This window comes from Rhincodon typus, chromosome 5 (assembly GCF_021869965.1).
Source record: "Rhincodon typus isolate 14 chromosome 5, sRhiTyp1.1, whole genome shotgun sequence".
Lineage (NCBI taxonomy): Eukaryota > Metazoa > Chordata > Chondrichthyes > Orectolobiformes > Rhincodontidae > Rhincodon > Rhincodon typus.
Genome location: NC_063336.1, coordinates 127745 through 141050, shown reverse-complemented (window position 1 = coordinate 141050; position 13306 = coordinate 127745). Strand labels below are relative to the sequence as shown.

At 43.5% G+C, this 13306-nt stretch overlaps 1 protein-coding gene across 2 annotated transcripts in view; it reads right to left on the bottom strand.

Moving 5' to 3' along the window:
• Positions 1–703: 703 nt before the first annotated feature.
• LOC109922385 (BTB/POZ domain-containing protein 9-like) overlaps positions 704–13306 on the bottom strand; it is a 31288-nt gene continuing 18685 nt past the window's right edge. For both annotated transcript variants that reach the window (XM_048597448.1, XM_020522418.2), the window contains one exon: positions 704–1976. In XM_048597448.1, the coding sequence (XP_048453405.1) occupies positions 1811–1976 (166 nt within the window). In that variant the 3' untranslated portion in view covers positions 704–1810. The remainder of the gene's footprint in view (positions 1977–13306) is intronic.

Genomic DNA, 13306 nt, shown 5'->3' with positions numbered 1-13306 from the left:
GCTTCAGATTGGTTTCACAGGTCGGCGCAACATCAAGGGCCGAAGGGCCTGTACTGTGCTGTAATGTTCTATGTTCTATGATCCGTTGGTTGTGGGATTGATTAGCTCTGTCTATCACTTGCTGCTTTCGCTGTTTGGTGCGCACGTAGTCCTGTTTGGTGGCTTCACCAGGTTGATACCTCATCTTCAGGTATGCCTGGTGCTGCTCCTGGCATGCCCTCCTGCACTCTCCATTGAACCAGGGTTGATCCCCTGGCTTGATGGTAATGGTTGAGTGGGGGATATGCCGGCCCATGAGGTTACAGATTGTGCTGGAGTACAATTCTGCTGCTGTTGATGGCCCACAGCACCCAGGACCAGTGACATGGAATCTCCTCGGTGGTTAATCATACTTGTCAGCCAGTAATGGCCAACATATGCCACATGATACGATGGAGCATATTACAAAAGTGAAGATGGAACTTTGTCTCCACAGGGACTGTGTGGTGGTCACTCTTACTGATACCACGTGGACTAATTAGAGAACATTTTCAAAAACTGGAACAGGCAAGATAGACCAAATAGCCTCCTCCATTGTGCTATTCCAGGTCCAATTGTGCAGTTATGCAGACACATGGATGCTGCCAATCTCAGGGCAGAGAGATACAACTACTGTAGCTCTAGTACAAAAGCATGACATTTCAATGAGATGCAAGATGCTATCTAGCCTTCATGTATTTTTATTAGGATAGTCCCATTGAATAGACAAGAAATACTTTTTTTTATTTGCTCCTCTATATCAGAACTTGCCAATGAACATGGCACTATTTGAATGAATGTAGTGGCCAGATATTTTTACAAGTTCAATACCTAAGCTCAGGACAGAACATGACTGTGATATCCGTGCCCTTGTCACAGCACTGACTTGGTCGGAATTCAAATAACTTCGAATAGCTCATATTTCACAATGATCCCAAAGTTCAATGGGAAGATCTGGTACTCTTTACAAAACATAAATACAGTTTATAGACTAGCACATGGGCCAAATTATCCTGGACAATAACACTGACACCATGTGCAGTCGTGCCTCATCAGCAATTATTCATCAAAATGACACATCAATCAGCGTCTTAAATTAAACCCAAGTTCAACAATTTGAAAGAAAGCAGCTCATCTTCAGCCAGATCCCGACTTGCTTGACTGGGTTAGTGAACACAAATCCAATTCCCAACATTTAATTATTAACTGGATAAAACAGGAGCTGGTCTGAAAGAGTGTTTGGTAAACGAGTGAGACTAGGAAATGTTAAACTCTTAAAAGATTCAGGCAGCAGTCTCTGAATTTCCTATAGTCAGCGTGGGAGAGTTGCAATTTAATCCTCAGGCTCATGCTTGCAGTAATCATTAGTCCATGCCTGTAACACTGGGTCGATTGAATTCTCCATTGACACAGTGTGAGCAATCTTTCCTCTTCGACACTGCAAAGCTGCAGAAGGAATGCGCACTGACCTGAGATGGAATCAGTTTCAGTCTCTGCAGTAAGTTGTTACATCTCTGACGATGTAAACTTCATGACTGGGAACAGGAGTCTCATCCCTTTTCCTCTCACACACTGGTTAGGTGATCTCGACGTTACAATTTGTAGTGCACTGATTACACAATGAGCAGGAAATGGTCTGAACAGACATGTTCAATATATAGTCAGGGTTGACCAACGTTGCTATGCAGTACAATATGGGCAAAAACAAGGATGTGCATGTCCAGAATTCACCTTGATTGGAACCAGTCTCAATGTACTTAAGGTGATAATCAAGAATGATAAGGGCCATCCTCTAAAACTCAGTGGCTGAACTGCATTCTGTCGCTTGGGTTCGGGACAGACCGAGTTGGCGTTCCAGATCTATAGCCTGGTTCAGCACTTGCTCCTGATGGGTCTGCACTTGGCTCCTGGTGGACATTCCTTTGTGCTGGACATTCAAAGTGCACACAATGGAATACCTAGAGTAGGAAATGACGGTTAGAATTGTAACTCTAATCCTGTCTTACATGCCTCTGAATGAAGAGTCTGGATGTTTTAACTAAGACCTTAAATCTGTGAGTAAAGAAACTTGCCTAGTTATCAGATTAACTATGCAATCTTTCAAAAACTGTGCCACCCAGCTGTCTACAATAGAAAAGCACACAAAGGTTATATGACAGTACAGGATTGCAGTGTCACACATGTTCTTTGACATTATTGATCTTTTTACTTTGGCCATATTAGCTCGTTATGGAAATGAGACAAATTATTGAATGCCACTTCCCTTCCTCAGACTGCTTTTATTTACTTCCTTTTTATTAATTACTTGGCAGCTATTTGCTGATTCGACAATCAAATCAGCCATGATTTTATTGAATGCTGGAGAAGGCTCAAGAGGCTGAATGGCCTATTCCTTCTGCAAATTCCAGTGAGTTTATTATAAGCCATGTTATGATTTGTAAAACCCTTCAATCATCTACTATCTTTTTTGATTACATTAAAGGCCGATCATTTCAATCTAAAACAATTGGTCAAGAAAGGTTGTAAGGATAATATCAACAACTACAGATTAACTTTGGTTGTGGAGAAACTTCTAGAAACAATTATCCCGGAGAGAGTCAGGAATCACATGGAAAAAGGTGGCTTGATTAGGAAGAGTCGGTGTGGATTTCTCAAAGGAAAACTGTCTTTAATTAACTTGCTGGAGTATTTTGAAGAGGTAACAGATAGGCTTGATGAAGGTGATGCTTGTTGATGTAGTGTACATGGATTTCCAGAAAGTGTTTGAAACATTGCCACAGAACAAACCGGTGAGGAAAGGTATAGGTCATGGTTTAAAAACAGATACACCATTGGCTTAGGGTTAGGAAACAGAGTAACGGCTAATGGATATTTTTTGGGTTGGAGGAACGTTTGTCATGGAGTTCCCTAAGGGATCAATACTGGGGCCCCTGCCTTTCCTGAAATAATGATCTGGATCTTGCTGTGCAGGGGACAATTTCAAAGTTTACAGATGACATTAAACTTGGAAGAATTGTAAATTGTGAGGAGACAGTGTGGAACTTCAAAAAAGACATTGACACATTGGTGGAGTGAGTGGATAGGTGACAGATGAAGTTCACTGCAGAGAAGTGTAAGGTGAAGTGCTTTGGTCAGAAGAACGTTGGAAGTCAAAATAAAATAGGGGATGCAATTCTAAAGTGGGTGCATGAGCAGTGGGACTTGGGTGGATATGTGCACAGATCAATGAAGGTAGTAGGGAATATGGAGAGCAGTTAATAAAGCATACAATGGCTTTGGCTTTATTAATAGAGGCAAGAGCAAGGAAGTGATGTTGAACTTGTACAAGCCACTTATTAGACTTCAGTTGGAGTACTGTGTACAGTTGTGCGTGCCACATTACAGAAAAGATGTGAAGCATTTGGAAACGCTTAACACAATCAGAGTCAACCTGGTTTTGAGTAAGGGAAATCACGTTTGACAAATTTCCTAGAGTTCCTTGAGGATATAACAAGCAGTTTTGATAAGGGGGGACCAGTAGATTTTTTTTCTTTATTCATTCACAGGAGGAGAGGGTCACTGTTAGGCAGCATTTATTGCCCATCCCACTTGCGTGAGGGCAGTGGAGAGTCAACCACAGGATATAATATATTTGGATTTTCAGAAGGTATTCGACAAGGAATGACATAAAAGATTACTGCACAAGGTTGGAAACCTCATAGTATTACGATAATGTATTAGTGTCGATTGATTAACACACAGAAGGCAGGGTTTAGAATAATCCATCTTTCTGAAGTTGGAATGTCACAACTAGTGGAATGCCACATGGACCAATCCTAGGGTATCAATTATTTACCATCTATATTAATGATTTGGAAGAGATGGCACAGCGTTATGTATTCAAATGTTCTGATGATACAAAAATAAGTGGGAGTACATGTTCTGATGAGGATATAAGGAATCTGCAAGGGGATATAGATAGGCTGAGTGAGCGGGCAAAAACTTGGCAACTGGAATTTAATGGAGCGATAATGAAGTCATGCACTTTGGTAAAAAGAATCAGAAGACAGATTATTACTTCAAGGGAGAGATACTCCAAAATAGTGTAGTATAGAGGGATCTGGGTGTTTTGTGTATGAAACTTTACACAAAAATCTTTGCATACAGGTGTAGCAAGTAATTAAGAAGGCAAATGGAATTTTGGCCTTTAAGGCTTGGGGGTTTAGAGTTTTAAAACAGGGAAGTCTAATTACAACGTACAGGGTGCTGGTGAGGCCTCATCTGGAACACTTTTAGTCCCTGTATTTAAGATCATAAGACATTGGGGCAGAAGTAGGCCATTCAGGCCTTCAAGTCTGCTCTGTGACTCAATGAGACCATGACTGATCTGATAACCCTCAACCCCACTTTCCTGCCTTTTCCCCATTACACTTGATTCCCTTCCTGAATGAAAAGCTGCCTAGCTCAGCCCACTATACTTAATGACATAGCCTTGACAGCTCACTGAGCGAAGGAATTCCACAGATTCACCCTCTCTGAAAAAAATTTTCTCTTCATTGCAGTCTTAAGTATGCAACCCTTTATTCTGAGATTATGCCTTCTGGTTCAACACTTTCGCAGAAGGGGAAACAACCTCTCCACATCTACCCTGTCAAGTCCTTTCAAATATGGCAGCAGCTGTTGTGGTGTCCGGGCTATATCTACCACTGATTGGATGGTTTAGTGGGGTCCTTGGAAAAGCTCTACCCTAGTCCGAAAAGGCCCTGGTGGAGCACTGAGACGACATCAAACTTGACTATCTCGGAGGTATTAAAAGTCATAAGTTTTCTGCCAATGTTTCCAACAAGTAAGGGGTGTGCAAGACAAGAATTATAAATTCAGTCCAATAATCATGAATAAAATAACGTCTGATTTTTCTTTCGCATTAAAAAAAACACTATTTTCAAATACAATCTGCAATAGTTGTTCAACTTGGAAACTCAATCATTCAATCAAGTGAAACTGTGATTGGTGAGAATAAACAGCTGTGTTGTAATCAGCTTCAAGGTGAATGTTGTTTTAGAATTTACATAGAGCAGGACTTTAAGATCAGATAATACAAGCATATTTCAATAAGGTTGCCTCTCTTTTTTGCTCCATTCCAACATGAACCGGTATAAGCTACTCAACCCCTTCTCATAAGACAGTCCATCCATACCTGGTATCAGACTAGAAAACATTCTCTGGTATAACAAGTGTGGAGCTGGATGAACACAGCAGGCCAAATAGCATCAAAGAAGCAGGAAAGCTGACTTTTCGGGTCTGGACCTTCTTTAGAAGTCAGGGAGGGGAAGGGGGCTCTGAAATAAATAGAGAGGGGAGGCGATGATAGAAGGTGGATAGAGGAGCAGATAGGTGGAGAGAAGACAGACAGGTCAAGGAGACCGGGATGGAGCCAGTATAGGTGAGTGTAGGTAAGGAGTTGGGATGGGGGGTGGTCAGTGAGGAGGGAGGGGCGGGTAGGTAGGAGGGAAGATGGACAGGTCGAGGAGGCGGGGATGAGGCTAGTAGAAGTGAGGTGAGTGTAGGTAGGAAGTGGGGGTGGGGGTTGGTCAGTAAGGTGGCAGGAGACGGACAGGTCAAGGAGGCGGGGATGAGATGGGCTGGTCTTGGGATAAGGTTGGGGGCGGGGAGATTTTGAAGCTTGTAAAATCCACATTGAGACCATTGGGCTGCAGGGTTCCCAGGCGGAATATGAGGTGCTGTTCCTCCAGTTTTCGGGTGGCATCATTGTGGCACTGGAGGAAGCCCAGGATGGACATGTCAGAAACATTCTCTGGACTGCCTCCAAATGAGGAGCATAAAACCGTTCACAATATTCTAGTCATAGTCCGGCCAATGCCTTGTACAGTTTTAGTAAAACCCCCCTGCTTTTATTTAAGAAAGAATATACTGGTATTGGAGGCTGTCCAATAGAGATTCTCTCGGATGATTGCTGTGATGAAACAGTTGACTTGTCAAGAACGGCCAAACAGGTTAGGCATTTGATCAGTAGAGTTCAGAAGAATGAGAGGTGATGATTGAAACATATAAGATTCTGAGGTAGATGTTAAGAAGATGTTTTCATGAGCGGCAGTATCTCAGACTAGGGCACATCATGGCAGAATTAATGGATGGGCAATAAATTCTAGCCTAACCAGCAATGCCTACATCCCAGAATGAATGTTTTAAAAATAATTTAAAACTGAGAAGTGAAAGAATTTCTTCTCCCAGAGGGTAGTAATTGGCTGGAATTCTCTATCCGAGAAAGTTGTGGAGGCTAGGTAACTGAAAGCTCGTGAGGCACTGGCACCAGTACAGAGGTGGAAGGGAGCTAAAATGCTTGGGTCGATAAAATGTAGAGCTGGAGGACCACAGCAGGTCAGACAATATCAGTGGAGCAGGAAAGCTGATGTTTTAGGCTCGGACCCTTCATTAGGACCAGGGAGTGGGAACAGAGCTCAAAATTAAATGGGGGTGGGGCTGGGGGAAAGTAGGTGGGATGGTGATAGGTGGATGCAGGCAGGGGGCTATGGAGATTGGTCAATGGGAAGGGTGGGCGGATAGGTGAGAAGGAAGACAGACAGGTTGTGTCAGGACAAGGAGGCAGGGATGAGAGGGGGCGCCGGACATGGAATGAGGCCAGGGTGGTACCTAGGATGGGCTTCACTCGAATAGTGCTGGCACCAGGTGTCCTGATAAGTCAAATAACTAAAATTGGAGATAGGACTTTAAGCTTTAATGGGGGAAGAGTAGGGCAGGGCTAGGAGAGAGGAATAGTAGGGTTACAAGCCAAGAGCATATGGCAGCATTACAGTACAGGTATTTAGACAATGATACCCAAAGTGGGACAGGAAAAGATAGAGTGTACAAGTGTACAAAAAATGTAACAAATAGGGACAAAGAAGGAACAAAAAGGTAACAAGGCAAAACTAATTGATTTTAAATTGAATATTCACAGTATTCAGAATTTAACTTCAGTCAGGCCAAAGCTGTGTGCAGTTCTGGTCTCCAAATTATAGGAAGGATGGGACTGCACTGGAGGGGGTGCAGAGGAGATTCACCAAGGGATGTTGCCTGGGATAAACCCTAACCCTAACCCTATCGCAGGTGGGAAGACAGAGATGACAAGGTGTAGAGCTGGATGAACACAGCAGGCCAAGCAGCATCAGAGGAGCAGGAAAGCTGATGTTTCGGGAAGAGAAGACAGACTGGATAAACACAGATTGATCTCTTTGGAGAAGACAAGGTTAAGGAGGGACATGATCGAGGTGTTTCAGACCATGAGGGCCATGGACAGAAAGCAGACGTACTCCTTAGTTGAAGGTCTGCAACAAGGCAGGAGGTTTAAAGGGTATTTGAGAACAAACGTTTTCAGTCAGATGAAACTAGAAGAACGTTCAAATTATGGCCAAGTGCTGGATATTCTAATTAGTGTAGACAGATTGGCACAGACTCTTTGGGACAAAATAAATGATTACATGGCACCAACACAGATTAGCAGGTCTGATCTTATAGCCATTATGGAGGCATGTTTACAAGGAGAACAATTCTGGGAATTAGACATTCAGGGATCTGTGATTTTGAGAGGACAGGTAGGAAGGAAAGGGTGGTGGGGTAGCTTTATTAGTAATCTTGTTGAATTATAAGATGTAGAATCCATTTGGGTGGAGGTAAGAGTGAGCAAGAGGAAAGAAGACATTGATAAGAGTAGACCTCCTAGCAGTAGCTGTTCTGTGGGTTACAGAATAAATCAGGGGTCAATGAAGGCTAAATTAAAAAGCAGAACCAACAAGGTTATAATCTCCACAGTACTATCTAAGCCACGAGCTAACTGACAAAGGGTCAACAAAAGGTAAAAGGTCAAAGATTGGCGTGGGAGAAATGGGTGTGAATTCTTGGGACACTGGCACCAGTACTGGGGAAGGAGGGGGCTGCTCCGATGGGATCAACTCCACCCGAATTATGATGGGACTACAGTCCCGGTGAATCACAGAACTAGAGCTGTAGATAGGACTTTAAACTAAATGGGTTCAGTTGCATGGTAAACTCGAAAACCAAAGGTAGTGGGAAGATTGCCGGTTAGTGATGGGGCTGACTGTTATTAGAAAACTGCATCAAGTAAACAGAAAGGCATAGGGAAACTCAATAATTGAACAGACGTAAAGGCTTTGTATCTTAATACAAGAAGCATTCAGAATAAGATAGGCAAAGTAGTGTTGCAAATTGAGGTAAATGAATCTAATCTCATAGCCATGATAGAAACATGGTTACAAGGAGATCAAAGCTGGAAATTGAACACTGAGGGATATCTGACCTTTCCGGAGACACAGGAGGGAAAGACATGGTGGTGGGGTAGCGCTGTCAATAAGAGATGAAATAAAGACAGTTGTGAGAGACAATCAAGGCTCAGATGATGGAGAGTCCTTGTGGGTGAAGGTACAAAACAGCAAGGGAAGGAAGACATTGGTAGGAGTAGTGTACAGACCCTAACAATAGCCACTCTGTAGGAAACGCTATAAATCAACAAATAATAGGAGACCGTAAAAATATCTGAGCAATAATTATGAGTGACTTTAATCTTCATGTTGATTGGGTCAATTGAGTTGGAAAGGGTAGCTACAACAATAAATTCATAGAGGGCATTAGGGATTGTTTCCTAGAACAATATGCTATGGGGCTAAGCAGGAAGCAGGCTGTCTTGGATCTGGTGATGGGTAATGAGGCAGACTTAATAAATGACCTCAGAGTAAAAGATCCCCTAGAACGTAGTGATGATAACATGATAGAATTTAATGTTCAGCTTGACAGTGAGAAACTAGGGTCAGAAACAACTGTGTTTAACTTAAATAAGGAGAATTACAATTCAATGAGGACAGAGTTAGCCAAAGTGAACTGGGTGGATAGATTAGGAGGAATGACAGTAAGCAAGCAGTGGCAGACATTTAAGGAGCTAATTCATGACTTTCAGCATAAATATATCCCAGTAAATCAGCAAAGATTCTAACAGACAGATAAACTGACCATGACTAACCGAGGAAGTTAAGTGTAATATAGAAGCAGGCCAGGCAGCATCAGTGGAACAGGAAAGCTGACGTTTTGGGTCGGGTCCCTTCTTCAGAAAAAGCAGGTAACTATAGACCGATTAGCCTAATATCTATTATTAGAACAGTGTTGGAATCAATTATTAATGAAGTGACTCGGAAAATCATAATTTAATTAAACAGAGTCAGCATGGTGTCATGAACAGGAAATCATGTCTGAATAATTTATTAGATCTTTTTCGAGGAAGTCTCGGCCAGAGTGGATAGAGGGGAACCAGTAGATGTGTTGTATTTGGAATTCCAGAAAGCATTCAACTAGGTACCTCACAAAGGGTTAAGTTATAAGATAACAGCCACACTACTGGCACGGATAGAGAACTGGCTCATGGACAGAAAACAGTGAGTAGGGGTAAGGGGTTCTTTTTCAGGTTGGCGACCAATGACCACTGGGGTTCCACAGGGATCAGTGCTGGGACCACAACTGTTTAAAATATTTCTTAACGACTTGGAGGAAGGAAGTGAATGTACTGTCACAGAATTTACAGACAAAAATAGGTGGAAAGGGTGATGGGAGTGCAAACAGTTTATTCAGAGATGGTGACAGGTTATTAGGTTACAAGGGAAGGCCATAGCAGACAGGTCTCGGGCACTGAGCCTGGCCCTGTGGCCCAGAAGGGAAAGGGGGACAATAGGAGAGCAATTGTAGTGGGGGATTCATTAGTAAGAGGTGCAGACAGATGGTTCTGTGGACGTGAGCGAGATGAATGGGTGGTATGTTGCCTCCTGGGTGCCAGGGTCCGTGACGTCTTGGATCGTGTCTTCAAGATCCTTAATGGGGAGGGTGAGCAGCCAGCAGTCATGGTACACATCGGTACCAATGACAGAGGTAGAAAAAGGACTGAGAATGTGAAAAACGAGTACAGGGAGTTAGGTTGGAAGCTGAAGTCCAGGACAAACAGGGTAGTTATCTCTGGATTACTACCAGTGCCACGTGATAATGAGGTAAGAAACAGGGAGAGAGTGCAGCTAAACACGTGGCTACAGGGCTGGTGTAGGAGGGAGGGCTTCCATTATGTGGATAATTGGAGCACATTCTGGGGAAGGTGGGACCTGTACAGGAAGGACGGGTTGCACCTGAACCAGAAGGGCACAAATATCCTGGGCGGGAGGTTTGCTTGAGCTATATGGGATGGTTTAAACGAGATTGGCAGGGGGTGGGGAACCGGATTTGTAATTCAGAGTATGAGGTATTCAGCCTTCCAACAGACACGACAGGGAGTGAGGTTGTTAATAAAGAAATGCAGTCGATGGAGCGTAATTGTGGACACAGAGATGGTTTGAGGTGTGTATACTTCAATGAGAGAAGTATCAGAAATAAAGCAGATGAACTTAGAGCATGGGTCAGTACTTGGAACTACGACGTTGTGGCCATTACAGAAACTTGGGTAACTCAGGGACAGGAATGGTTGTTGGAAGTTCTGGGATTTAGATGCTTTAAAAGAAATAGGGAGGGTGGAAAAAGAGGTGGGGGAGTGGCATTGCCAGTCAGGGCTTGTATAGCAGCTACTGAAAGGCTGTTCGAGAATGATATGTCCACAGAATCAGCATGGGTTGAGGTCAGGAACAAGAAAGGAGCAGTCACTTTGTTGGGGGTTTTTTACAGACCCCCTAACCGTTGGAGAGAAGTGGAGGAGCAGATTGGGAGGCAGATACTGGAAAGGTGCAGAAGTCACAGGATTGTAGTCATGGGTGACTTCAACTTTCCAAATATTGATTGGAAACTTTTTAGTTGTAATAGTTTAGATGGAGCGGATTTTGTCCAGTGCGTTCAGGAAGGATTCCTGACACAGTATGTAGATAGACCAACAGGAGGAGAGGCCACTTTGGATTTGGTGCTTGGCAATGAACCGGGCCAAGTGTTAGGCCTGTTGGTAGGAGAACATTTTGGCGGTAGCGATCATAACTCTGTTACTTTTACAATAGTCATGGAAAAGGATAGGTACATACAGCAGGGTAAGGTTTATAATTGGGGGAAGAGTAATTACAATTCTGTTAGGCAAGAACTGGGTAACATAAATTGGGAACAGATGCTGTCAGGGAAGAGCACTATTGAAATGTGGAGATTGTTTAAGGAATGCATACTGTGTGTGCTCGATATGTTTATCCCTAGCAGACAGGGAAGATGCGGTCGAGTGAGGGAGCCTTGGTTCTCAAGAGAGGTTGAACGACTGGTTAAGAGGAAGAAGGATGCTGAGATAAGGTTTAGGAAACAAGGAACGGAAAAGGCTCTAGAGGGATACAAGTTATCCAGGAAGGAGCTGAAGAAAGGGCTTAGGAGATCTATAAGGGGGGGTGAGAAAACCTTGGCAGATAGGATCAAGGAAAACTCCAAGGCTTTTTACACGTACGTGAGGAATAAGAAAATGACCAGAGAAAGGGTAGGACCGATCAAGGATTGTAAAGGGAATTCGTGCATGGAGCCTAAAGAGATAGGCGAGGTCCTTAATGAATACTTTTCTTCGGTATTCACAACTGAGAGGGACCTAGCTGTAGAGGAGGACAGTGTGAAACAGGGTGGTAGGCTAGAGGAGGTCGATGTTAGTAAGGAAGATGTACTAGGAATTTTGAGGAACTTGAAGATAGATAAGTCCCCCGGGCCTGATGGGATTTATCCAAGGATTCTATGGGAAGCGAGGGAAGAGATCGCAGGACCTTTGGCGATGATCTTTTCGTCCTCACTGTCCAGGGGTATAGTGCCAAAAGACTGAAGAGAGGCAAACGTCATTCCCTTGTTCAAAAAAGAGAAAAGGGATGACCCAAGAAATTACAGGCCACTTAGTCTTACGTCAGTGATGGGCAAATTATTGGAAAGGGCTCTGAGAGATACGATTTATGATCACTTGGATTGGCACAGTTTGATTCATGATAGACAGCATGGATTTGTGAGGGGTCCATCATGCCTCACAAACCTTATTGAATTCTTTGAAGAGGTGACCAAACACGTGGATGAAGGTAGAGCAGTGGATGTGGTATACATGGATTTAAGTAAGGCGTTTGATAAGGTTCCCCATGGTAGGCTCATGCAGAAAGTAAGGAGGCATGTGATGGGGGAAATGTGGCAGATTGGATTCAGAACTGGCTGACCCTTAGAAGACAAAGGGTGGTAGTGGACAGAAAATATTCAACATGGTGCTCAGTTACGAGTGGTGTACCACAAGGATCTGTTCTGGGTCCTCTTCTATTTGTGATTTTTGTAAATGATTTGGATGTAGGAGTGGAAGGATGGATTAGTAAGTTCGTGGACGATATGAAGCTGGGTAGAGTTGTGGATAGTGCGGAGGGCTGTTCTAGGTTACAAAGGGACATTGATAGGATGCAGAGCTGGGCTGAGAAGTGGCAGATGGAGTTTAACCCTGAAAAGTGTGAGGTGATTCATTTTGGAAGGACAAACTTGAAAGCAGAATACAGGGTTAATGGAAAGATTCTTGGCAGTGTGGAGGAGCAGAGGGATCTTGGGGTTCATGTCCACAGTTCCCTGAAAGCTTCCATCCAGGTGGATAGAGTTATTAAGAAGGCGTATGGTGTGTTAGCTTTCATTAATGGAGGGATTGAGTTCAAGAGCCGTGAAGTTATGCTCCAGCTATACAAAAGCCTGGTTCGGCCCCATCTGGAGTACTGTGTCCAGTTCTGGTTGCCTCATTACAGGAAAGATGTGGAAACTTTGGAAAAGGTGCAGAGGTGATTTACTAGGATGTTTTCTGGAATGGAGGGAAGGTCTTACGAGGAAAGGTTGAGAGATCTAGGGCTTTTCACTTTAGAACGACAAAGGATGAGAGGTGACTTGATGGAGGTGTACAAAATGATCAGAGGTATAGATAGAGTAGACAGCCAGAGACCCTTTCCTAGGGTGGTGGTAGCTATTACGAGGGGGCATAGTTTTAAAGTGAGTGGAGGTAGATACCAAGGAGACGTCAGAGGTAGGTTCTTTACTCAGAGAGTGGTCAAGTTGTGGAATGCATTGCCGGAGAGGCTAGTGGAGTCGGCCTCATTAGGGGCATTTAAGCGACTATTAGATAGGCATATGGATGATAGTATAAGGTAGAGGTGGAGGTTAGATAGACCTTAGGTTTAGGGTAAAAGTTCAGCACAACATCGTGGGCCGAAGGGCCTGTACTGTTCTATGTTCTATTCTATGTTCTGTGTTATGTAAGTGCGCAAAAAAGATTGGCAAATGGAGTATAATGTGG